General features: G+C 47.0%; 1 protein-coding gene across 1 annotated transcript in view; it reads left to right on the top strand.

The window, feature by feature from the left end:
- The first annotated feature begins 857 nt into the window (after positions 1-857).
- The window catches only part of LOC117052499 (protein-arginine deiminase type-3-like), a 37696-nt gene continuing 12314 nt past the window's right edge, over positions 858-26239 (top strand). Inside the window, exons 1-6 of the mRNA XM_033159485.1 lie at positions 858-1256; positions 15562-15742; positions 16400-16472; positions 17088-17149; positions 17510-17624; positions 18574-18699. Of these exons, the coding sequence (XP_033015376.1) occupies positions 1165-1256; positions 15562-15742; positions 16400-16472; positions 17088-17149; positions 17510-17624; positions 18574-18699 (649 nt within the window). The 5' untranslated portion in view covers positions 858-1164. The remainder of the gene's footprint in view (positions 1257-15561; positions 15743-16399; positions 16473-17087; positions 17150-17509; positions 17625-18573; positions 18700-26239) is intronic.

Genomic DNA, 26239 nt, shown 5'->3' with positions numbered 1-26239 from the left:
CCAACAGAAAAACCAGGTTATTTATGTATGCTGCTACTGCGGCCCATGTTTTGTTAGCCCCCCCAAATGGAAAACGAGTGAGGTCCCAACTAAAGAAGAATGGCAACTTAAGTTGACAGGATATGCACAACTCGCAGACTTAACATACAGAATAAGAGAACAAGAAGAACATGCGTTTAGAGAAGATTGGAAAACATTTATTGAATATATGGGAAGTAATTGTGTACAGCTGAAAACACTGGTGGCATTAAGATAAATTCAACAGTGTAAGTAAGTTTTGATGGATGCAATAATGGAAAACAGATTGGTATAGTTTTTGCAAAATATGCAGGGATTTATAATATGTAAAATGAACCACGGAAAGAGAAGAAGGGAAGTCATTGATATCTTAAGGATGTAAAATGAGTATCTTAAAATGTAAAACGGAAAACTTAATAAAAATTACTGGTATATACAAAAAGGGGGGGGGGGAGGAAATCACCTCCTTTTGGTGACCGAATATTGCAGCCAACTCCTAGGGGTCAAGGGGTCTTCGTCCACACCCCCAAAAATAGTTTGAGACCCACTCACTAGTTGATGGGCATCGATTATGTGGGGAGGGGCTTGCCTGCCCTCCCGCCAATATTTTATTCAAGTTGGCACACCTGAGCAGGAGCTACAGGCTGCCTGTTTAGTAGGTACCATAAAGCAATTAGTTTTCCAGCGGAGATAAGAAGGCGATGGGGTGGGGGGTGGGGAATCTTTGTGGAGCAAGACAATTTGGCTCCAGAGAGGGAGGGAGGGAGCAGTCTATCCACATTACCCAGCTGGAAGGATAAATAAATCCACCCACGCGCCTTGCTCTTCTCTGCCTCCGGCTAACAGCTAGACCAAACGTAGCTCTCACCTGTGCGCCTCACCTGAGTGCGCGCACACCAGACTGGCAGCCCTTGCCGCCGGAGCACCCAACCCAGCTGAAGAGAGCCAGGAGGTGGGATTACAACCCCGGGCAGCCTATCGCCTGGCACGATGCAAAGCCCCGGGGGTGGTGCCCGCTGGACCGTGGCTTCTTAATCGCATAATCTGCATCGGGGCTGCCAACCAGAGACACCGCACAGAGCCAGGCGCAGACTCTGCTGCCAAGCAGGGAGAGGAGACGCACCAGGCGCAAAGGAGGCGCTCGACATGTCAGAGCAAAGATGGGTCCGGCTGTCCACCGAAGAGCCCACTAGCACCGTCTGTGTGCTGGGCACAGAGATCTCCCTCGATGTCTGCGGGTAAGGAAGGCAATTTCCCTTATTCGCTTTGCTCAGTGGTGGGGATTCTCTGGCCTCTGGAGCATGCACAGAGGGCCTAAGGGAAGGCGTAAAATCTTGCTGGACGGTGCATGATGGGGGAAGTATTTAGCAAATATAGCAGGCATCAACCCAAATCATCTCCGAGTCAGCCTGCTATATTTCCCTATCTACAGGGAAGTTTTTTATGTTCGATTAGTTTTCTATATATGCTGTAAGCCGCCCAGAGTGGCTGGAATGACTCAATCAGATGGGTGGGGGTACTAATAATAATAATAATAATTAATAATAATAAAATTAATAATTTTTATTATTTATACCCCGCCCATCTGGTTGGGTTTCCCCAGCCACTCTGGGCGGCTTACAACACACAAAAAATGATAAAACTTTAGACATTAAAAATAATAAAATTGTTATGAAATTATTATCTGGGCTGTGACTTTCAGTGCCAGCTGTGGGAGTGGGTTTGCAGGGCTGAGTCCTGGTCCAGATCATCGGCCCCAAAGGGTTAACATAATATGTGTGTCCTGAGCAGGCTCAGATTGAAGCTGGGGAGAATCCAAAATGTATTGGGGGGGCACAGTGTGTGTTTAAGGCTTGCTATTTCCCCCAGTGAATTCTGGGAACTGTAGTTTGTGAAGGGTTCTGGGAATTGCAGCTCTGGGAAGGGTAAACTACAGTTCCCTGGTTTTTTTGGGGGGGGGGGAGAAGTCATGTGCTTTAAGCTGTATTATTAGTAATTGCCCATCCTTCAGCCTAACGTCCCAGGGCAGGTTACACAACTGAAAAAGAATTTTAAACAACTTAGTCACAGAAATAAGATGGGTCCTATGGTCCGTCACCAGACCATAGTTTCTTCCGTTGTGGAGCGACACTTTGCACAATTTCAGAGGCAAGATTGTTTTACAGGAGTGAGCTCTCGTGGTATGTTCTCCAAGAGTGAGTTCTAGTTTTGAGTTTTTGTGTTTGGTCAGGTTATAAAAAGAAAACCATTTGTTTAAATATATCACAACACATTTTCTTTCTGCCTGCACCCTATCAGGTGTTGTATAGACCTGTAATTGATTCCACCAGCAGATAATCGAAAATGTTTATGGGGATTTAGGGATAGTGAGGAGTGTAATTGATCCTTATTTGTTTTGTAAAAAGCATAGAGTTTAGACTATGGACAATCTTTATTGATATTTTTTCTGATTGGTCAGGATTCCACCTGATTTGCTTCTGTTGGGCTTAGGTGCCTTCTCATCAATGATTTGTCCAACACACACATTTCAGAGCCTTTCTGCCTCACTTTCCTAACTGCAAAAGTCTCCTTTTAACAAGTGGATTTGTTACATTGTTTATTTTATAAAATTTATACACTTGCTTTGATTGTGGAAAAAACCTCAAAGCGGTTTACAAAAAAAGATAAAGCAACAAAATTATCACCAAGAAAAATAAACAACCATAACGTAAGACTTTTGAAAAGTCAAAATAACAATCGACTAAAAACAGATCAAAACTCACATAGACATTTTTAAGCATCTGGGGAGGCTTGTCCAAAGGAAAATGTTTTAGCAAGTGCCAAAAAGGGGGATGGTGAAGTCGCCTGCCTGATATCAATTGGCAGGGAGTTCCAAAGTGCAGGTTCTGCCACACCAAAAGATTGGGTTCTTACAAGTGTGGAAAGGGTGTTACGTTGCACCTATAACACTGCCAGTTCCGCTGACTGAAGGGCAGCAGAGTGCTTCAATCCACAAATTTCTGTGCTTGAGAATCTCCCCCCCCATAAAAAAAATTGCTGACGAATACTAAATACTATGGTGGAAACCTGAGTTTACAAAATGTGGGGTAAATCTGAACGCCCAGTGGTGTGGAGGCAACCATCATTCCCAAAGTCTTTTCTTATAAACATAAGAAGACCCTGTGTCCCGTCTAGTCCAGCTTCCTGTTCTCACAGTGGCCGGGCAGATGCCCCAATGGGGAACCCACAGCAGGATCTGGGCACAAGAGCCCCCTCCCCTCGTGGGGGTTTGCAGCAGCTGGTATTCATAGCCATTGCTGCCTCTGACTATGCAGGGAAAGGAAGCCATTGTGACTCGTAGTCTTATCCAAAATAGTCACCATGAATTTGTCCAGACAGTCCTCTTTTAAAACCTTCCAAGTTGGTGACCATCCCTGTGTCCTGTGGGAGGGAGTTCCGTAGTTTAACTCTGCACCACATGAAAAAAATTCTTCCTTTTATCCAGCCTGATTCTTCCAATATTCGGCTTCATCCTGGCTAGTAGCCGTCGATAGGCTCCTCCTCCATGGATTTCCTGTGCCATATTCTCTGTCCACCTGGGGAGCAGGACTCCTTCCCTTGTTTTGCTCACTCTGTGCCCTTTAACAAACAAAGCCAGTGATGGCAATGAACTCACAACCTAATCTGAAAGTTTAATTGGCCATGGGTGATGCCTGCAATGAGCCATTTGTTTTGCTCTGTTGAGCTAAAGCCACCCAGCTAGCTCGTTCCCAGATTGCTCCCCGGTGTGCTTCCGGAGGGAATAATAGAATTGTGGAGTTGGAAGAGATCCCGAGGGTCATTTAATTCAATCCCCTGCAAGGCTGAAGTCTCAACTAAAGCATCCATGGCAGGTGGCCACCTGATCTCTGTTTGAATACCTGCACTGAAGGAGAGTCCACCACCTTCTGAGGGAGCCTGTCCTACTGTCAAACGGCTCTTACTGTCAGAAAGCACATCCTAATGTTTAGTCGGAACCTCCTTTCTCGTAACTTGAATCCATTAATTAATTTCTATTCCACCTTTCTATTAATCCTCAGAGCCAGTGTGGTGTAGTGGTTAAGAGCGGTAGACTCGTAATCTGGTGAACCAGGTTCGATTCCCCACTCCTCCACATGCAGCTGCTGGGTGACCTTGGGCTAGTCACATTTCTTTGAAGTCTCTCAGCCCCACTCACCTCACAGAGTGTTTGTTGTGGGGGAGGAAGGGAAAGGAGAATGTTAGCCGCTTTGAGACTCCTTCGGGTAGTGATAAAGCAGGATATCAAATCCAAATTCCTCCTCCTCGCAACAGGTTAGGCTAAGAGTGACTGACTGGCCCCCATGGTCACCCAGTGAGCTTCCTGGCTGAGTGGGGATTTGAACCCTATTCTCCTAGGTCCTGGCCCGACACTCAATCCACTACACCACATGGCTCTCCAGAGCAGCAGAAAACAAGCTTGCTCCATCTGCCATGTGACAGTGCTTCAGATATTTGAAGATGGCTATCATATCGCCTCTGTCTCCTCATTTCCAGCTCCTTCAACCATTCCTCATAAGGCTTGGTTTCCAGACCCTTGATCCTCTTGGTTGCCCTCCTATACACGCGTTCTAGTTTGTCAATATCCTTCTTAAATTTTGGGACACAGAACTGGCAAGACAGGTACCCCCATCTTATATTTGTGCAGCTACTGGTAGATCTTTCTGCCTAAGTGCAGGAACTTACATTTGTCCCTATTGAAACTCATTTTGTTAGTTTGTGTCCAGTTCTCCAATCTGTTACTGTCATCTTGATTTTGTCATCTTGAGCATTAGCTACCCTTCCCAGTTTGGTGTCATCTGCAAATATGATGAGCACCCCCTCAATTCCTTCATCCAAGTCGATTATAAAGAGGTTGAACAACAATGGGCCCAGGACAAGAACCCTGAGCCACCCCACTTGTCACTTTTTCCCAGGATGACAAGCAATCATTAGTGAGCGCTTTTTGGGTTCGGTCAGTCAACCAGCTACAAATCCACTTAACAGTTATCTCATCCAGCCCACATCTTACCAGCTTCTCTGCAAGAATATAATGGGGGACTTTGTTTATATATTTAAAAAAAGCCTTACTGAAATCAAGATACACTATGTCCACAACATACCCCTGATCCACCAAGCTTGTAATTCTATCAAAAGAAGAAACAAGATTCATCTGGCATGACCCATCTCATTATTTTTTTAGGGTGGCTGAGAGTCCAGATGGACCCAAGGGAATGGAGTGGGGTCAGGAGGGGAGGGCATTTTTTCCATTAAAAAAACCAAAAACTTTCTGATGAGGAGAGCTGTTTGGCAGTGAAATGGACTCCTTTGGAAGGTGGCAGGCTCTTATTCCTTGGAGGTTTTTAAACAAAGGCTGGATATTCATCTGTCAGAGATGCTTCCGTTGTGACTCCTGCATAGTATCAGGGGCTTGGACTCAATTACCCTTCATATCTCCTCCAACTGTACGGTCCCACGATTCTAAGATTTTGCCGCCCCCACCGACAGTGCTTGAACCCCGCCCCAATTCCCCAGTTTGCTGTGAATTTAAAATGTGAAGTTGGCATTATCTGAACAATTGGCTTATTTGGGCGGCTGTATTATGGTCTGAAATGAATGCTTTATAATGCTAGTGGTGCATCAATGGGTGCTTTTGCTGTTGCGCAATCCCCCTGCCTGTTGTTGGGCAGTAGTCAGTTCTGTTTGCCTCGGAACAGACCTATTGAAATTAAAGGATGCAACTTACTTACCGATGGGATTTATACTACTCTTTTCCTCAAGGCGTTCAAGGCGATGTGCCCAGGTTTCCCATCTCATTTAAGCCCCACAACAAACCTGCAAAGAAGGTTAGGCTGAGTGGCAGAGACTGGTTTCCAGCAAGCACCATTACTGTATGGCTGATCTGTTGTTGTTTTGGGAGTAAGCCTGGTTTAATATAATAAAAATTAAAAAATAATAATTTTTTAATATACACACACACACACACACACACACACACACACACACCGGGGTGTGTGTGTGTATGTGTGTGTGTTGTTGTTGTTGTTCAGTCATTCAGTCGTGTCTGACTCTTCGTGACCCCATGGACCAGAGCACGCCAGGCACGCCTATCCTCCACTGCCTCTCGCAGTTTGGCCAAACTCATGCTAGTAGCTTCAAGAACACTGTCCAACCATCTCATCCTCTGTCGCCCCCTTCTCCTTGTCCCCTCCATCTTTCCCAACATCAGGGTCTTTTCTAGGGAGTCTTCTCTTCTCATGGGGTGGCCAAAGTCTTGGAGTCTCAACTTCAGGATCTGTCCTTCCAGTGAGCACTCAGGGCTGATTTCCTTCAAAATGGATAGGTTTGATCTTGCAGTCCATGGGACTCTCAAGAGTCTCCTCCAGCACCATAATTCAAAAGCATCAATTCTTCGGCGATCAGCCTTCTTTATGGTCCAGCTCTCACTTCCATACATCACTACTGGGAAAACCATAGCTTTAACTATACGGACCTTTGTCAGCAAGGTGATGTCTCTGCTTTTTAAGATGCTGTCTAGGTTTGTCATTGCTTTCCTCCCAAGAAGCAGGCATCTTTTAATTTTGTGACTGCTGTCACCATCTGCAGTGATCATGGAAGCCAAGAAAGTGAAATCTCTCACTGCCTCCATTTCTTCCCCTTCTATTTGCCAGGAGGTGATGGGACCAGTGGCCATGATCTTAGTTTTTTTGATGTTGAGCTTCAGACTATATATATATATATATATATATATATATATATATATGTGACACAACAATTCAGGTGGATATTACCAGGTGCCAAAAAATGGTTATTTATGTATGCCACTACTGCAGCCCCTGTTTTGTTAGCCCAAAAATGGAAAATGAGTAAGGTCTCAACTAAAGAAGAATGGTAATTAAACTGACAGAAAATGTGCAGCGTGTAGGGAACACGAAGAACATAAGTTTAGAGAAGATTGGATAATATTTATTGAATATATGGGGGGAAATTTGAAAATGTTGGCAGCATTGTGATAAATTCAACAGTGTGAATAAGTTTTGATGGATACAGTAACGGAATACTGAATGGTTCAGTTTATGTAAAATATGCAGGGATTTATGATATCCAAAATGAACCGTGGAAAGAGGAAAAGGGAAGTCATTGATAATTTTCTGATGTAAAAATGAATATTCAAAATTGTAAAACAGGAAATGCAATAAAACATCTATACACACACACACACACACACACACACACACACACACCAAACAGAATACCCTATAAAAGCTACAAAGCAACCAACCAATAAATCAATAGAAACCAATAATAATAACAATAAACAGTTTACAGTTACATGTATATCCAAATAGGTGGGTAATCATTAGATGTTCCGAAAACTCTTCTTCAGTTTGACACACCCACACACCCAGTGGTCAAAATAGGGTGACGTGGTCTGGCTGAAAACTTTCAGCCACCCTTACCTTTCCTGTCAAAGTGCATGTGAGAATGAGTTAATGCTTTGTGGAAAGACGGAGGCACGCCCTCTGCTGCAGCAGCTGAACTTCGGTTGCCCTTGGGCACCTCTGTAAGATATCTAGCCTCATCTGGAGGAGTCTGATTTCCCAATCAGCCCAACAGTAACACAAGCTGAGCAATCCCCAGGGATCTTGCCACCCATGGCACATTAAAAAAAAACCTGCTGACTCAACAGCCACTGCCTGCCACAAGGCCAGAGGTTGGGCTGCACTGGACCTAACTGGTTGAATCTTCCTCCCAGAAGTCAGGCACACAAAGGGCAGCTCACAAGCAGCCTCTCTGACCCACAGAAGTGGGGCGCTCAGGCACCCCCTCCAATTCTCTGCCCCGTTTTGATTATGGCAATTTCAATAAATAACAATAATATAATTTATTATTTATACCCCACCCATCTGGCTGGGTTTCACCAGCCACTCTGGGCGGCTCCCAACAAAATATTAAAAATATAATTAAAAAAACTTCCCTAAACAGGGCTGCCTTCAGATGTCTTCTAAAAGTCAGATCGTTGTTTATTTCCTTGACATCTGATGGGAGGGCGTTCCACAGGGCGGGTGCCACTACCGAGAAGGCCCTCTGCCTCGTTCCTTGTAAATGCATCTACTACTTGATTGTGTACAATAATCGCAACCATCCCTCAAAGTGTCTTTTCTTTAAAAAAAAAAAAAGCAATAAAATGATCCATATGAAAAATTATCAATAAAATTTCAAAATGTTAAAATAGCAATGGATTAAAAGAACAGATTAAAACCCGCATTGGCTTTCTAAGCATTTGGGCAGGATTCTCTAAACAACTTTTTAAGCAGGTGCAAATTTTTTTTTATACTGAAGGCACCTGACTGTTATCAATAGGCAGGGAGTTCCAAAGTGCAGATGCTGCAGCACTAAACAGTTGAATTCTTACAAATGAAGCATGAGTATGATGTGGCAGCTTTACAATGCCAGCTCCACCCATGGAAGTGGCTCAGTGGGCATATATGGAGTAAGGCGACCTCATAAGTACTGCAAACCAGACTCTGATTCCCATCAGTCCTGGTAGCCAGCATGGCCAATGATCATGGATTACTAGGGGAGTTATAGTTCAGCAACATCCAGAGGGTTGCAGGTTCCCCATGCCTGCTTTAGAGGAAGGCAGAGTTAGTTGTAGTGGAAGGGAGCTGTGAGGGGCAGTAAAGGCAACTGATGGCGCAGTTCAGGAATGGGGAGCCTTTGGCTCTCCAGATGATCTTGGATCCAATTCCCATCGGTCAGATATATGCTTCACCAGAGATGCTGATGGGAGTTGGAGTCCAGCAATCACAGGAAGGCTGCAGGTTCTCCATGACTAGGATGGTGATAAGTTGTTGTTGTTTAGTCATTTAGTCGTGTCCAACTCTTCGTGACCCCATGGACCAGAGCATGCCAGGCACTCCTGTCTTTCACTGCCTCCCGCAGTTTGGTTGGACTCATGTTAGTAGCTTTGAGAACACCATCCAACCATCTCATCCTCTGTCGTCCCCTTCTCCTTGTGCCCTCAATCTTTCCCAACATCAGGGTCTTTTCCATGGAGTCTTCTCTTCTCATGAGGTGGCCAAATTATTGGAGCCTCAGCTTTAGGATCTGCACTTCCAGTGAGCACTCAGGGCTGATTTCCTTCAGAATAGATAAGTTTGATCTTTTTGCAGTCCATGGGACTCTCAAGAGTCTCCTCCAGCACCATAATTCAAAAGCATCAATTCTTCGGTGATCAGCCTTCTTTATGGTCCAGCTCTCACTTCCATACATTACTACTGGGAAAACCATAGCTTTAACTATACGGACCTTTGTCGGCAAGGTGATGTCTTTGCTTTAAGATGCTGTCTAGGTTTGTCATTGCTTTCCTCCCAAGAAGCAGGCTTCTTTTAATTTCGTGACTGCTGTCACCATCTGCAGTGATCATGGAGCCCTAGAAAGTAAAATCTCTCACTGCCTCCATTTCTTCCCCTTCTATTTGCCAGGTGATGGGACCAGTGGCCATGATCTTCAGACCATATTTTGGCCATGATCTTCAGACCATATTTTGCGTTCTCCTCTTTCACCCTCATTAAAAGGTTCTTTAATTCCTCCTCACTTCCTGCCATCAAGGTTGTGTCATCAGCATATCTGAGGTTGTTGATATTTCTTCCGGCAATCTTAATTCCGGCCAGGGATTCATCCAGTCCAGCCTTTCGCATGATGAATTCTGCATATAAGTTAAATAATCAGGGAGACAATAAACAGCCTTGTTGTACTCCTTTCCCAATTTTGAACCAATCAATTATTACATATCCAGTTCTAACTGTAACTTCTTGTCCCACATAGAGATTTCTCCGGAGACAGATGAGGTGATCAGGCACTCCCATTTCTTTAAGAACTTGCCATAGTTTGCTGTGGTTGACACAGTCAAGTTCTTTTGCATAGTCAATAAAGCAGAAGTACTGGTAGATGTTTTTCTGGAACTCTCTAGCTTTCTCCATAATCCAGCGCATGTTTGCAATTTGATCTCTGGTTCCTCTGCCCCTTTGAAATTCAGCTTGTACAGCGATAAGTAAGGGCAGTAAATGCAAGTGATGGTTTAGTTCAATGCTGGGAAAGCTGTAGCCCTCCAGATGTTGATACCTTTGAAGATGACCTGGAAACTACAACTAATCCAGAAAGCGGCAGCTTGACTGGGAGTGGCCTCCGAGACCACATAACACCGGTTCTGAAAGACCTGCACTGACTCCCAGTATGTTTCTGAGCACAATTCAAAGTGTTGGTGCTGACCTTTAAAACCCTAAACGCCCTCGGTCCATTATACATGAAGGAGTGTCTCCACCCCCCTCGTTCAGCCTGGACACTGAGGTCCAGCTCCGAGGGCCTTCTGGGCGTTCCCTCACTGTGAGAAGTGAAGTTACATAGGTGTTATATAGGGAACCAGGCAGAGGGCCTTTTCGGTAGTGGCACCTGCCCTGTGGAATGCCCTCCCATCAGATGTCAAGGAAATAAACAACTATCTGACTTTTAAAAGACATCTGTTTAGGGAAGTTTTTAATGTTTGATGTTTTATCGTATTTTTAATTTTCTATTGGGAGCTGCCCAGAGTGGCTGGGGAAACCCAGCCAGATGGGTGGGGTATAAATAATTTGTTGTTGTTGTTGTTGTTTAGCTTCCAATTGCACAACTTCTTGAGGGCCATAGGTTTCCCAGTCCCATCCTAAACTGAAGAAACCATTCCTGGAAATATGTGGCGTTGTCCCAGTCAGAGAAATTAGGATGGAGCAGGAATCCAGGCTAGAGAGAACGTAAGAACAGAATCAGGACAAAGGGGGCCCACCTAGTCCAGCCTCCTGTTCTCCTGGTGGCCAAACAGGCAAGGAAACCAGACAAAGATAGGAGCCCGAGAGCAACTCTCCCCTCCTGCGGTTTTTCAGCAACTGGTATTCAGAAGCCTTGCTGTCTCCAACTGCAGGCCCAGCAAAGCCTCCACAGAGAGCGAAGGAGCCACCGGGCATAAGCAGAGCCTGAGCTAATCAGTTTGGGCGTGAGCTGGTTGCAGGATAATGAGTGGCAGAGATTGGCTGTGCCAGCAATCGGAGCCCGGCATGGGGGATGTGTTGAGACTTGCCAGCAGGGCCTCTTAAGAGGATCTGAATGTGCAGCCATCAGCAGGCAGTGACCCGGCAGCCACGCTTATCAGGGGGCTAGGGTTCTGATCCACCTTACAGGAGTCTCCCAGGAAAAGGCAGGGTTGCAGGGGGCAGCAGCCTCCAAAGACGTGAAGGTCAAGCAGGGAGAATCGGGGTCCAGGTCCGATACGAGATCCAGAGGGTCAGTATTGCAAGGGGTGGGCTCGGGAGCGAAAGAGCTGGCCTGTTTTCAGCTGTTAGGAAGCTCAGAAGGGAGACCATGCATGCTCTGTGGTTCCTGCATGTGTGTGTGTGTGTGTGTGTGTGTGTGTGTTGGGGGGTTGGGCTAGATGACTCTTGGGGTTCCCTACCAATTCTATGATTCTGGCCACCTAACCCACCCTAGCTGCTAGGAGTGAAGGAACCTCAAGGACTGCTTGCTCACAAGGAGACCCTTTGCTCAAAAGCCACACAGTGACTGTGCAGTTGTTGGAGCATGACCCGTTGTCTCTCTTTGGCCCAGATCAGAATCACGTACTTGCAAGATAGCCTTACCCCCATACAAGCCCATTTGTCTGCTTTGATTTGCAAAACTAGCAGCATTGCAGGTGCTACATAATGCCCGTTCTGCATTTGTAAATAATTGATATATTTACACTTTGGAACTCCTCCCTGCCTCTTGATGTAAGGCAGAGATGCTCTCGTTGTACTCTTGGAGGGTCAGGAAAAGGTGGACTTGGACCCCGAACGCAGGGGCTGTCTGCACGTACTTAAGGCACTTACACTAGATATGTTGACGTTTGACGCCTGACCCTTCCCTATCTGGCAAACCCTACACAAACACTTTGCCAGCCCACTGTGCTTCTACAAGCCACAAGGCTTTTGTTGGTTGCTTGGTAAGGGGAGGCGAGAGCAAAAAAGAGAGCTTAATTTCTCCCTGTTTGGCAACTTCTGGCCTGCTGGCTCAGCGCCCGATGACGTTGTCGTCTCAGAGGGTTTGGCCTTTGTGGGAATGGATCCAAGAGGAAGCTGGCACAAACACCCACTCAGCCCTTGGGAAGGGCCAGAGCCCTGAAACCACAAAAACTGGTGTCAGATTCTTGCCTAATCTAAGGAGTGTTATTAGAATCCTGAGGTCTCAAAAATAAAACAAATGTTCGTAAGCGCACAGGTAAACACACAAGTACCTATAAAACACAGAGTTTATTGCGTTAGCCATTTGGCCATAGCACATAGATAAGAATCCAGGCAGAAACCCGCCGCAATTATACAAAAAATATGTTAGATACAATTGCAAAACAACAGCTATAAAATCATGGTAGATAAAACAAGATATGGTAAAAGCAGTAATGAATCATGTACCTATGGGTATTTCAGAATGTTTACAAAGGTCCAGGCCTAAAGGAGGTTAACCTATCGAGGTGGCCCTGAGTTTCAGGGCCTGCAAAATATAGATCGCCACAGCACGGGTAACCATGGGGTTGGCGTCCACCAATAAGTATTTCATGCAGTCATCTTCCATGACGATGGACGGGGGAATTAATAGGAAGAGCCTCGGTCTTATTGAGTCATATAAAGAGCAGTGAAAGAAAAAGTGAATGAAGTCCTCTATCTTTCCCCTTTTGCACAGGCAAAGGCGAAGATCAGGAGGAGTGTTGGAAAATATTCCCTGTAGGAATGCGGTAGGAATGGAGTGGAAGCGGGCAAGTTTGAAGGCTCTTGTTTGCATAGGATTTGTCAGGTCACTCAGATAGTGGGCCAGAGATCTTACTGCCTTCACGTGGGGGAACCACGTAGATAGGCAGGCCAAGTTAGATAGAGCCAAATCCAATGCTTCGTCCCTATCTAAAATCCATTTGCGGATTTTATCTTTATCCCATAAGGTCAAAGCGGCAAAGTCTGGGAGGGAATAGCGTTCGCAAATGATCGCCATGCCTTTTGACCAAGTATGACTGCCGGTAATGGCTAGAAAGGCTTGTTTGGCAAGTGATGAATTTGAGGCTTCTGCAAGTGATTCTATAAAACACAAGTACCTATAAAAACCACATGACCGAAATAGTACAGGTGAGCAATCCTGAAGCCATCTTGACTCTCCTAAAGACTCTAAACCAGGCACCCCCAACCTTTGGCCCTCCAGATGTTTTGGCCTACAACTCCCATGATCCCTAGCTAACAGGACCAGTGGTCAGGGATGATGGGAATTGTATTCCAAAACATCTGGAGGGCCAAAGGTTGGGGGTGCCTGCTCTAAACCATTGTTTCCCAAACTTGGTTCTCCAGCTGTTTTTGGACTACAATTCCCATCATGCCTAGCTAGCAAGATCAGTGGTCAAGGGTGATGGGAATTGTAGTCCAAAATCTGCTGGAGACCTAAGTTTGGGAAACACTGCTCTAAACGTTTCCTCTGCAGAAGCAAATATCTTGGAGAAACCTTTCCCAATTGTTATTTCACTTACAAATCCTGTCTTAAGGGCATATTTTGTGTATGAATCGGGTTGGCCTACGACCTGGATTCAAGAACTCAGGTATTTGCCGCCTCAAAAGAATGGCCAGGTAATGCAATCAGTAAAACCTTATCAGGTATCCTGGCAGGCAGGAAAGAAGCCACACTCTCAAATTTCTGTTGTAGACCGCCTCTTTCTGTGATGGCTTGTATGATGCTTTTTAAGTGGTCTTTCATTAAGGGACTGGGCAATTTCAAAAGTCTTTAAAGGTTCTTGCACACCTTTGTTCTTGGTCTCTCACCTCCTTGCAAGGAGGTGGGAAACTCTGTTGCAACAGAAAAAATAAATCTCTGCCTTGCTTGCATTGCTTCCTGCCTCTCCATCCTTTTATCTCTGACCAATAATGGACTTGGGGGGGACACTGAATCCCTTAGGATAGTAGAGTTGTAAGAGACCCTGAGAGTCATCTAGTCCAACCCCCTGCAATGCAGGAATCTCAGCTAAAGCATCCATGACAGATGGCCGTCCAACCTCTACGTTAAAACCTCCAAGGAAAGAGAGTCCACCACCTCCCAAGGGAGACTGTTCCCACTGTCGAACAGCTCTTACTCCTTATGTTTATTTGGAATCTCCTTTCTTGTAATGTGAAGCCATTTTTTATGAGCCCTACCTTCTAGAGCAGGAGGAAACAAGCTTGCTCCATCTTCCATGTGACAGCCTTTAATATATCTGAAGATGGCTCTCCTATCTCCTCTCAATCTCCTCTTTTCCAGGCTAAACATACCCAGCTCCTTCAAGCGCTCCTCCTAAGGTTTGGTTTCCAGAACCTTGGCCATCTAGGTTGCCATACACCCACAAACATTTCCGGAGGGCAATTCAGGACACCCAGCTTGTCAACACCCTTCTTAAATTGTGGCACCCAGAATAGGACACAGTATTCCAGATGTGGTCTGACCAAGGCAGAATAGAGTGGTACTATTACTTCCCTTGATCTGGACATTAGACTTCTGTTGATACAGATTAGAATAACATTAGCTTTTTTTGATGGGGGGTTGGGCTGTAAAAGTAACCCCCCTTTTTTCTAGAACAGGAAGACAGTCTCTTATGGATCTCAGATATCTCTTTTTAAAAGTACTGTGCTCAAGGACTCTCTAGACCAGGCATAGGTGAACTCGGCCCTCCATATGTTTTGGGACTACAACTCCCATCATCCCTAGCTAACAGGACCAGTGGTCGGGGATGATGGGAATTGTAGTCTCAAAACATCTGGAGGGCCGAGTTTGCCTATGCCTGCTCTAGACAGCAGGAAGTTTGTCTATCTAATGAAAGCTGGGAATTTAGAAGGGAAGGGATGTCTTTAAAAGCCTTTTTTTAAAGTCTGAAAAAGCGACGACTTGCATTGTTAACTGCCCTTTGGTCTCTTGAAGGGCAGTATATAAATTTAATAAAAATAAATAAATAATATGCCTGGGCAGGCTGGCTTAAAGAAAACTTTTAGAGAGCGCCGGAAACAGGACAACAAATGTGTCTGCCTGGTGTCAGTGGGCAGGGAGTTCCAGAGATTAGCTACTGCTGAACTAAAAGACTGATTTCTCGCAAGCAAATCCACTTCATTCACAACTTACATCTGTGTGAATAAAAGTCATTTTGATATTTTCTTAAGGAACACTTTTTCACTTTTAAGTAGGAGTGTACAGATGACCACCTCTGAAGATGACACCTCCCAAGCTATCTTCTAAGATGGCTTGTGCCAATGACTGCTTTTTAAATTAAAAAGAAATCCCCTCTTTGCCAGGAATCTCACTGGCTGACCTCAAGTCCGTCACTACCTTTTGGCCTGGTCTACCTCCTAGGGTTGTTGTGGGGTTAAAATGGAGGGAAGGCTGGAGAGCTCTTTTTAGGAGCCAAATGTAAATGTAAATGGAATGGGTGCTGTGAATTATCCCCTCTCTCTCTCTCTCTTTCAGGGCGGCCCCAAGTGGCGCCACAGCCTTTGATGTCTGGGGAACATCTGGGGTGAACCTCTATATTATCCACAATGGGGAGGTTTTGAAGATCCCCTCTTGTGTGCCCAAATGGCCCCTTGATTGTAAAGTTGAGGTGGTGGTCACGATGGACCAGCCAAGCGCTGAAGTCAATGAGGATAAGGTGAGAAACTCCGATGGCTTTGATGGAGCAGAGGGGGAAAGGAAAGGGCTAGACCTGATCCGGAAAAAGATGCGCCGGCATTACTATCACTATCATTGGAGCAGCTTCCCTGTAAGAAAAGGTTGCCATGTTCAAGACTTTTTAACTTAGAGAAATGGCGAAGAAGCGGTGATAAAGTGCATCCTGAATCACATCTATTGTTGTCCTTCAGTATACCTGAAGGAGCATCTCCATCCCCATCGTTCAGCCCTGAACACTGAGGTCCAGCGCCGAGGGCCTTCTGGCAGTTCCTTCACTGTGAGAAGTGAGGTTACAGGGAACCAGGCAGAGGGCCTTCTTGATAGTGGCGCCCACCCTGTGGAATGCCCTCCCATCAGATGTCAAGGAAATAAACAACTATCTGACTTTTAGAAGACATCTGAAGGCAACCCTGTTTAGGGAGGTTTTTAATGTTTGGTGTTTTATTTAGTTTTTAATATTCTGTTGGGAGCCGCCCAGAGTGGCTGGGGAAACCCAGCCAGATGGGTAGGGTATTATTAGTATTATTATTGTTGTTGTTGTTGTTGTTTTGTTATTATTATTATTATTATTGTTATTATTATTAATTAATAAAGAAGAAGAAGAAATCATTTGCTGAAATTGGCCATATCTTGGCAGGTCAGAATTTCATACTACAAGAACAATGGGAAGACACCAATGCCGAAAGCTCTGCTCCACCTCACCTGCGTGGGTAAGACAGGAACTGTATAGAAAATAGAAGTGTGTGTGTGTAAGTGTGTGTGTGTGTGTGTGTGTGTGTGTGTGTGTGTGTGTATGTGTTAAAGAGAGAGAGAGAGAGAAAAATCTGGGTGCATAGGGGAGAGCAACACAAGCATATTGTCTATTTTTCCTTGGCTTTTGTTGATGGTCAGGGCTGATATGGGTGAACTAGACAATGAGTTCCAGGCTCATGCAGTTAATTCAAGCACCTTTCACGGCATAGCTACTCACAGTAAAATGTTAATACCACAAAGGCCTACTTCCAGAGGACTAGCACTTTAAAGACAAGCAGCTTCATTATGTAAGAAAACCTTCATGGACGACAGTTTGCTTCATCAGCTGCATGAAGTTAAACTATGGAACTCACTCCCACACAAGGCAGTGACGAACACCAGCCTAGATGACTTTAAAAGATTTGACAAATTCGTGGAGGAGAGGGCTATTGATGGCTATGTTCCAGTATTTGGTAACAGACATCCTGGCATCAGCAAGCCATCTTGCCAGGCTGTTTGGGGATCCCACACACCAATTTTCTTCACTGTTTCCTTTCCTTGTCTCTCCCCCCGCCCCCCCCCCCATGCTGCAGAAATCTCCCTAGATGCCGACACGAACCGTTCAGGAACTGTGCAGAGGAGAGCCAAGAATAAGGTCAGGAAGGAGAGATACCATGTGAACAAAGTGAAGATGGAGATGGGGAGTCCAGGCATATTGTGTGTGTTTATTTATCTCCAAAAAGCAAAGGCTGCTTTTCCACCTGAAGACCCTTCAAGGCAACAAACCCAAGAGTGTTTCAGCAAGGAGGGGGGTGGACCCTGTGGAGAGGGGGCATGGCCTAGTGCAGGAGAGAAATCCCATGGTGGGGTGCATTTTGACCCTGGGCCTTAGGTCTCCCCCACAACCCTACCTTAAAACCCACCTGTTTCTTTTGTAGTTGTGAGATACAAGTATTGGGTCCCACATATTTGTGGTGGGGCTAAGCCTCGTGGCTGATGTTTTTTGCCCCTGCAGAAAAACTGGACGTGGGGACCCGAAGGCAAAGGAGCCATCCTCTTGGTCAATTGTGACAGAGATGACCCTCAAGAGAAAATGGACAACGAGGACCAGAAGCTGCAATCGTTTGAGGGTCAGTAACTGACGGATCCAAGGCTACCTTGCATTGAGTCAGACTCATGGGGTCTCGCTCAGTATTGCTAACACTGAATGGCAGCAGCTGCTCTGGGCAGGGGGGATGCTTCAGCCTACCTGAGGATGCCAGGGATTGAACCTGGGACCTTCTGCAGCAAGGCAGGCACTCTGCCACTGAGTTGGGACCCTTCCCTTAAAAAGCAAGATTCTAGTCCTCATCGTTCAGAAGGAAGGACTTTTTTGAATTGTCTCTTCCCAGCCCTACCTACAGATGCCAGGGATTGAACCTGGGAGATTTTGCACTCATCAATCATGTGTTAGAAACTGAGATATGAAAGCTAGGAGCTAAATGGCACCTTAAACCTTCGTTATGGGTGCAACAGCTGAATGTCTAGGCATGCTTTTTTTATAACAAGAATACAAAGCTGAAAATGAATGAACTGCAGCTAAAATCTTATGTTCATTTTTCACATGGTCTAGTCCTTCCCCTGCCCACCCCCCTAATATTCTTAAGAGGGTCTCTTCTCCAGTCTTCAGAGAGTAGCTGGAAGTGGGGAGGCAGAAAAAGGTCCTCCTTTCCCTCCACTCTGCGGTTTCAATCTGAAATCTTACTGCCCCCAGGGCTAAGAAACTGCTTGCGCTAATGAAATTCCCTGTCGCAAAAATGCGCCTAGAACAATGGGAGTTTTGAAACCCTGATCCTTTCCCTAAATTAAAGTAAGAATCTTGTCCTCATTGTTCTTAGAATTGTAGAGTTGGAAAGGGTCTCTTTTGCTGGACACTTTCGCCCAACTTGGAGCTTGAACCCACGACCCTGAAACGTGAAAGTCTCCTGCTCTACTGGCTGAGCTACTCCAGCTCTGAATAAAGATGGTTGATTTGAACTCCATACAGCTCAGAGCTTTGCTACTGAGCTACAGTCAGTTTTCCTCTGCTTTTCTCCCCAGACCGCAGGGATATGTCGCTGATGATCCTGACAACACGTGGGCCTGAGGACATTTTTGAGGATCACCAGCTGGTCCTCCACATCTCGGCATCAGATGCTGACAAAGTAGGAGTCTTCCATGCTCAGGGTAAGTGTTTGCATGTCGATATCCCGATCCCTCCCGTGAAATAACGACACAAGACACCGTAAATTAAGGTTAAATGGAGAATAAAAGGCCACAACTTTATTGGTTCCGGAAGTTGAGCGGTATTGGCATTAGGCATTGGATCTAACTAGACTATATCCGACTCCAGTACGTCGTGCTGGCAGTCCAGGAAGGGTTAACCACTGTTGGGGTGAGCCCTTGCTGCTGCACATCAGCTAAGGACACACCCCGTGATCACCGATCCGGGGCGTGCCTTAGGCCCTCACCAGCCACGGCTTCGGACACGGCCACGCCCCCCGGACTCCTTTACGAAGTACCCTTCAGCGCTTGGGGGGAGGTGCTGGCCCGTCCTCCCCCCCCACATCCTGACCTTCCTGACCTTATCCAATGCCTAACCGCCAAACCAAAGTTGTGACGAGTTGCTACGAGGTAGGCGAAAAAACCACAAGGCGGAGCCAATTTGCCAGGTGGAAAAATTCCTACCTGGCCCCTCAACGGCGACCAATCGTGATCCATAGCAAGGTCAATAGAATACCTAACCTAAAAAAGGGGAGGGTGGGAAGGGAAAGCTGGAGAGTTTGGGAGCCCAGGTGAAAGAGGGCGAGCTCTGGCTGCGTGCCCACTTAAATGCGGTGGGCACGCCCTAGCCGGCTGAGCCGGTTGGCCAGCCAGCTGGGCTCCGCACCCAGAGCTCGCCCAATAGCGCCAGGGGATGCAGGCATCCCCTGAGCACGTGTAGGGCTCGTGCTACACTGCAACCCCCCCTCCTTTCTAAGGGCGGAAGGGGCTTTGCATGTCGATATCCCGATCCCTCCCGTGAAATAACGACACAAGACACCGTAAATTAAGGTTAAATGGAGAATAAAAGGCCACAACTTTATTGGTTCCGGAAGTTGAGCGGTATTGGCATTAGGCATTGGATCTAACTAGACTATATCCGACTCCAGTACGTCGTGCTGGCAGTCCAGGAAGGGTTAACCACTGTTGGGGTGAGCCCTTGCTGCTGCACATCAGCTAAGGACACACCCCGTGATCACCGATCCGGGGCGTGCCTTAGGCCCTCACCAGCCACGGCTTCGGACACGGCCACGCCCCCCGGACTCCTTTACGAAGTACCCTTCAGCGCTTGGGGGGAGGTGCTGGCCCGTCCTCCCCCCCCACATCCTGACCTTCCTGACCTTATCCAATGCCTAACCGCCAATCGAGCCAAAACATTTGGCTCGCCGCCAATACCCTCACCTCCGAAACCAATATCTAAGTACTCTGCAACCATTGTCTTATATCTAAAATGACATCCGCTAGCCACACATCGTTTCCCGCGTCAGAAAGGTGTACACCATCATTCCTGTACAAAGCAGTCTCATTGAACCTTATCGCGGGGTGAGTGATGACCCGACCCCTCAATGCAACCACGCGGCGGGCCACCGCCTTATCCAGCAGCTTCCTGGCTCTGTTCACCGCAACCGGGCAACTGCAATCTCGCCAAACACTCCGCTCCAGCAGCGAAGACCAGAAAATGGTCAAATTCGGATAAGCAGCCAACAGTCCATCAAAGTCCGAAAATATTTGCCATTGTAAGTCCACGCCTTTCCGATATGCCAAATCATTTTCGCCCAATTGCACCACCAAGGCGTCAGGTGGGCCGTGAGCTGCAGCTCTAGCTTGCACCGTGGGGAGGAACTCGTCCCAACGCATCCCCCTCCTAGTCAGCCAAGTGATGTCCGCCTGCGCAGGGAGCCCGAGGTTGCGACCCAAACCGCGGTGAAAGGCCCGGTCTCTGGCCCAGTGCACGATGCTGTGGCCCACTAACCAAATTCGTACGCGACGGCTTCCTGGAAGAGGTGACAAGAGAGGTACTGAGAAAACTGTGCAGTCATAGGAATGTGAGTTGGAATGGCTACGTAGGTGGGCAGGAGGTCACTTGGTGTTACGTAAATAACCCTTGTATGCTTTAGACTTCCAGCGCCCCAAGTCTTTAATCCTCTCCACTGATAAACCCATGTGCATGGCTGTTGTAGCTGCACCGATACGAAAGGAGTGCGCTGCGAACTTTGCTGGGGGAAGACCACAAGCTGCGACTGCCTTGCGCATCACCCTTGTAAACTGCAGGCGCGTCAGTGATGAGCCATCGCGATGTATCAGTAGCGGGCCCGGAGAAGGTGGTCTGAGCTGCAGGAAGCGGCGGGTGTCCTTTACTGGACACGGGCCCTTTAGACCCGTGGCTTGTAGGCGCATCCAAGCTCCGGACCCCTTCTGATCTGTTTTTGACTGCCGAATTAAGATCAAAATTTCGGAAGGAGTTATTTTCAGGTCCTCAAGTCTGATACCCCGGTTAGTTTGGTCCTCCCATACCACCTCGCCAATTCTGAGAGCTCCAAAGAATGCAATCGAATAGGCCGCAGAAAATAACCGCGCCTCAAATTTAGACCAACAAATTTTCCTTAACTGCGAATGCATTTGAGACAATATATCAAATGTGATGGGTTGCCTGTCGTCTAATTTTGATGGCTGCAGCCTGCGCCAGCCCTCAAGAGCCTTCCTTACCACAAAGTCGGCGCAAGGGTCAATTGAGAAAAGTGTTTTACTAAAGAATGAAATAGCTGCCGATTGGATATTAAGAGTTCTGGCGGCTCGACCCGACCTCCACAAGTGCGATAGGTACTGCAAGACCTCCCGCTTGTTTGGGGGCGCGGCAGGGCCTATGCCTGACGCCTTGACCCGGAAATTCATAAAATCAGCCCATGCTTTTTTATACGACTTTAGAGTGGAGGGGGCGACTGAAGCCGATACTCCCTTCAGGACGTCACACTCCCAAGGCTCCAGAGGTATTCCGGGAAAGGTTCCGGTAATTGCTGCGCCTCCGGTGCCAATAAGCGGAAGCGGTCCATCTGCAAACGAGATAAAGCGTCCGCGATATCGTTATTTAACCCTGGAATAAATCTGGCGCTGAAGCGGATGTTTAATTTCAGGCAGGTAAGAACAAAGGAGCGCAGCAGCGCTGAAACCCTAGGAGAGCGTGACGATTGCCTAGAGAGAACACCCACAACGGCCTGGTTGTCGGTCCAAAAGCATACCTGGTGGTTCCTAAGTTCGCTGGCCCACAGATGAACTGCCACTACGATAGGAAAAAACTCCAGAAAAGTGAGATCGCGAGTGATCGGTTTGCCCTTCCAATGCGATGGCCAAGGTTGGGCGCACCATTTCCCTCGGAAGTATACCCCGAACCCCAATGAACCTGCCGCGTCGGACTGAACTTGGAAGTCGGACCGTAGCCTGATTGTGTCTTGCCACAGGGAAACCCCGTTAAAACCGTCTAGGAATTGCAACCAGTTTTGGAGATCAGCCTTCACCCCTTTATTAAGGCGCACCCTGTGATGGGGTTTTTTGAGGCCGGCGGACAGCCTGGCCAGTCTAGCGCAAAAGGGGCGACCTGGGGAAACCACTCGGCAGGCGAAGTTCAAGTGACCTAATAGGGATTGTATTTGCTTGAGGGTGACTTTTCTCAGTGGCAGGAGCTCCTGTATTAAATCTTTTAGGGCTGTAAGTTTTTCTTTGGGCAATCGGGATGTCTGGGCGATGGTGTCCAACTCTATCCCGAGGTAAGTGATGGTGGAGACCGGGCCCTCAGTCTTTTCTTTGGCTAGTGGGACGCCCAGTTCCTCAGATAATGAGGCAAAAGCTCTTAAAAGGTAGGCGCAATCCCCGCTATTGGCGCTAGCCATGAACAAAAAGTCATCCAGGTAATGAGTGACCCCCTCTAGCCCGGTCCTGTAGCGCAGAGCCCACTCCAAAAAGGTACTGAAGGCCTCGAAGGCTGAACAGGCTACTGAACAACCCATTGGCATGGCTTTGTCAACAAAATATGCTTCTTTGAACCTAAAGCCTAGCCACTTGAAGTCCTGAGGGTGAACCGGTAAAAGGCGAAAGGCAGACTCTATGTCGCATTTTGCCAACAAGGCCCCTTTTCCAAATCTACGAATTAGCTTAATGGCTTGGTCAAAAGAAGCATACTTTACTGAACACAACTCATGGGGGATTCCGTCATTGACTGAGAGACCCTTTGGGTGTGACAGATTGTGTATTAGGCGGTACTCTCCTGGCGTTTTCTTTGGAACTATACCCAGGGGAGATATGTGTAAGTCGTGCATGGGGGGGATGGAGAATGGACCAGCTATTCTCTGTGCTAAAATCTCTTTATTAATTTTCTTTAGCGCGACGTCAGGCATTTCCCTCACAGACTTTTGATTTGGTGGGTTCCGAGAGGTTGGGGGCTGTGCCACTGGGATCCTAAAGCCTTGAGAAAACCCTTTCCATAAATACTTAGCAGCTTCCTTATTGGGATAGTTTGAAAGTAGTGATTTTAAGGGGGTGAGTTTTATAGGGGAGTAAGCGAGGTCCAAGGAGATGTTACGGGCGATTGGCTCCTGAGGCCTGGGATGGTCCAGAAGCACTTCTGGTACCTGCGTGGCCTCCACCCCTTCCCCCACGAAAGGACTGTTTCCCTTTGAAGCAAGAAGTGGAGGGGTGATTGCCCCAGCACCTGTCGCACTGATGAGCAAATTTACAGACGGGTCTTTTACACCACCCCTTATTATATTCCCAGCATACCTGAAGATGGGCTTCCTTTCTGTATTCCGTTTTCCCCGATTTATATGGGTCTGGTTGCTTCTTTTCCATGTAAGGGCCTACGTGCTCATTCCAGTAATTCTGGTCAACTAGGTCCCAACGTGTGGTAGCAAGGAGAGACGCATTTCGACGAAATGCCTCATCGTAAGTTAGAGCTGCCGCCTCCCCCGCCTTAGCCCGCGCTTTTCTTATATGGGACAAATAGGCCAGGAGGTGCATGGCCCTCTTAGGATAAGCAGCCACAACCACACCCATGAAAATCTGAAACCCATCCAGCCAATTTTCGAACGTTCTCTCCACCCTTGGTTCCCTGTACTTCCGCCTCCCGTAGGTCCTTTTTCTTTCTCCCTTTGCGGTAACCTTAACCGGAGGGAGGAGGGTGAAGATATCCACGTAATCCCCATTCAATATTTTTGTTCTTTTCTTATTAGTTAGGTGATTGCCCAGAATCACGTCAGATGACACGAAGGTGGAGGTTTTTACATCCGGTACTAATGACCCCCCCTTCCATTCAAGAGTGCCGTTAAAGGTTTTTCTATGTGAATTGGCCCTCCTTTCGTGGGCCCACAAAGGAAGGCCAACCAATTCTTCGCCCTCCCCCCAATAGCCTTCCATAGACGCGTCACTATCTGAATCAGAAGACGTACCTGACTCATCCTCAGTCTCTGAGTGCTTACACTTTTTGGCCTTCTTGTGAGCACTCTTCTTAGATCTCTTCCTCCCATTCCCGTCCTGACCTTGCTCTTGCTGGACCGAGGTCGATGCCTCCTGAATTGATGATGAGGTTGAAGGCCCCGACTGGACAGCTGTGGATACCGAGGCACGTCCCTGCAGGTTAGTCGCAGTTGAAGGTCCTGGAAGGGGAGCAGTTGTGAAGGCTGCAGAAGCTGAAGCAGGCTCTGGGCGGACAGCTGTGGCGGGAACGTGCTCCTGCTCCTCCTCTTCTGAGGACGTTTCGGACAACGCCCTCTCCTGGGAAGCGGTCTCGTTGGGCTGGGTTTCCCGAAAGCAGCTAGGAACGCCTGGGGAAGACTGAACTACAACTGAGTTAGATTGGTTAGAACCAGAAGACTGAACTACAACTGAATTAGATTGGTTAGGACCCGATTCTGTGGCTGATGCATGCGACCGGGTTGATACTCCCTGGGATTGTGAGCTGGCCGATTGCGATGTGCTGAGCAGAGAGGCCGAAGGAATGTTGGCGTTCGGCTTAATCTGTTGATATAAACTATTAAAACCCGCCAGTAAATTCTCCAACACCTGTGGAGAGATAGTGACAAGCGCCCCACCCTGTGGCTGCGATGATGCAGTCTTTTGCTTCCCTGAAGCAACCTTCTGTCTACTTGCAGTAGCCTTCTGCTTACCTGGAGCAGCTTTCTGCTTACCTGGAGCAGTCTTCTGTTTGCCTGAAGAGGCTTTGTCCGACTTCTGCTGATTTTCCTTTGGAGCCATCTTCCTTACTTATAGGGAAGGCTAACTTAGCGTCTGGTTATTAAGAACTTATTTATTTATTTATTTTATTTATTTATTTATATATTTGTTTATTTATTTGTAGTTGCAGGCTATTTATTTATTTATTTATTTATTTATTTATTTATTTATTTATTTGTAGTTGCAAGCTAAAGATAATTAATTAGGTAATTAATTAACTGTTTAAACCAAAGGCAATTATTCTATTCTACTTTATTTTATTTAGGGAGGGCACGCGGCAAATAACTGATTAACTGGTAATTATTAAATTATTGAATTAAAATAATTAATGAAAGGCTGGTACCACGCAAATTTAAAATTACTATATCACCCCAACAAAGGGAGCCTGCGCTTTATTGTTCTGGGATCAAGAACAATACAGGCTGTATATGGGCTGCACAGCCCTAAAGCACTACCACAAAATACAACTAAGGCAGCAGAAATTGAAGTACCTTATTTCCTAGACGTGTGGGACTGCAATTAGTCTAAATTTAGTGAGCAAACCTTTCCCAATGCCCTTAACAGCGGGCCAGACTAAAGATAAATTTCTTGCAATATATTCACCAAGAGAATAATAATTTCCTCACAAGCAGCAATAACTAATAGCAATTTAGCAATTTAGGGTGTAAGGTAGTGTGCAATAAGTTCCCTTAGCTTACTATGAAAAAGGAAACCCTTAGACACACCTAAAATGGCGGCGGTGGCCGAAATACCCAGTCACTCCTAAAATGGCCGCCTCAATTAAAGCACGTGCCACACTCAAAATGGCCACCTCAAACAGATGGATGGAGCCTCTATCAAAATGTCCGCCACACTCAAAATGGCCGCCACCAATGGATACACGTGGCCACACTCAAGATGGCCGCTGTGCTTGGCTAAACCCAGGCTAAATAGAAACAGTAACCCCTAATGTGCTCACCCCGTGTGAGCAAACAATAACAGTAACCCGTTTAACCAGCCCCACAATACAATAAGAAAAGGAATCGCAAATACAACTCTCTGCGTGCTGCAGTAGTTAAACCAGCGATGAATTCCAACCCTCAGATTACGTTACCGATCCAGCAGCAGACGACGGTACGGCAAGGATGGCGATGCTACTCTGCCACCAGCCAAACGCCCCTAGCGATCCAGGGACGCGGCTAACAAGCGGACGCGTAGGCTGGCGGTGAGGAAATCCCGGGGTGACGACCTGGTAAAGGCGCTTCAGCAGAGAGGCGGTCTCTCCTGGAGAGGGGAATCCTCGAAGGGAATCCCCTGCACGCGGGCCAGCTGGTCGGCGGAACAAGCAGCCACGAGGTCGGGCGACGCGGAAGCAGCTCGAAAGGGAATCCCCTTCGTGCCTGGCAGCTGCTCCGAGTACCAGGAAGCGGCCACGTGGTCGGGTGAAGCGGCGGCCGCCTCAGCGGAGACGGAGGTAGATGGTGGC

Source organism: Lacerta agilis, chromosome 8 (genome assembly GCF_009819535.1).
Source record: "Lacerta agilis isolate rLacAgi1 chromosome 8, rLacAgi1.pri, whole genome shotgun sequence".
NCBI classification, from domain to species: Eukaryota; Metazoa; Chordata; class Lepidosauria; order Squamata; family Lacertidae; genus Lacerta; species Lacerta agilis.
Note: the sequence above shows the minus strand (reverse complement) of the source record. Positions and strands in the feature narration are given on the sequence as shown.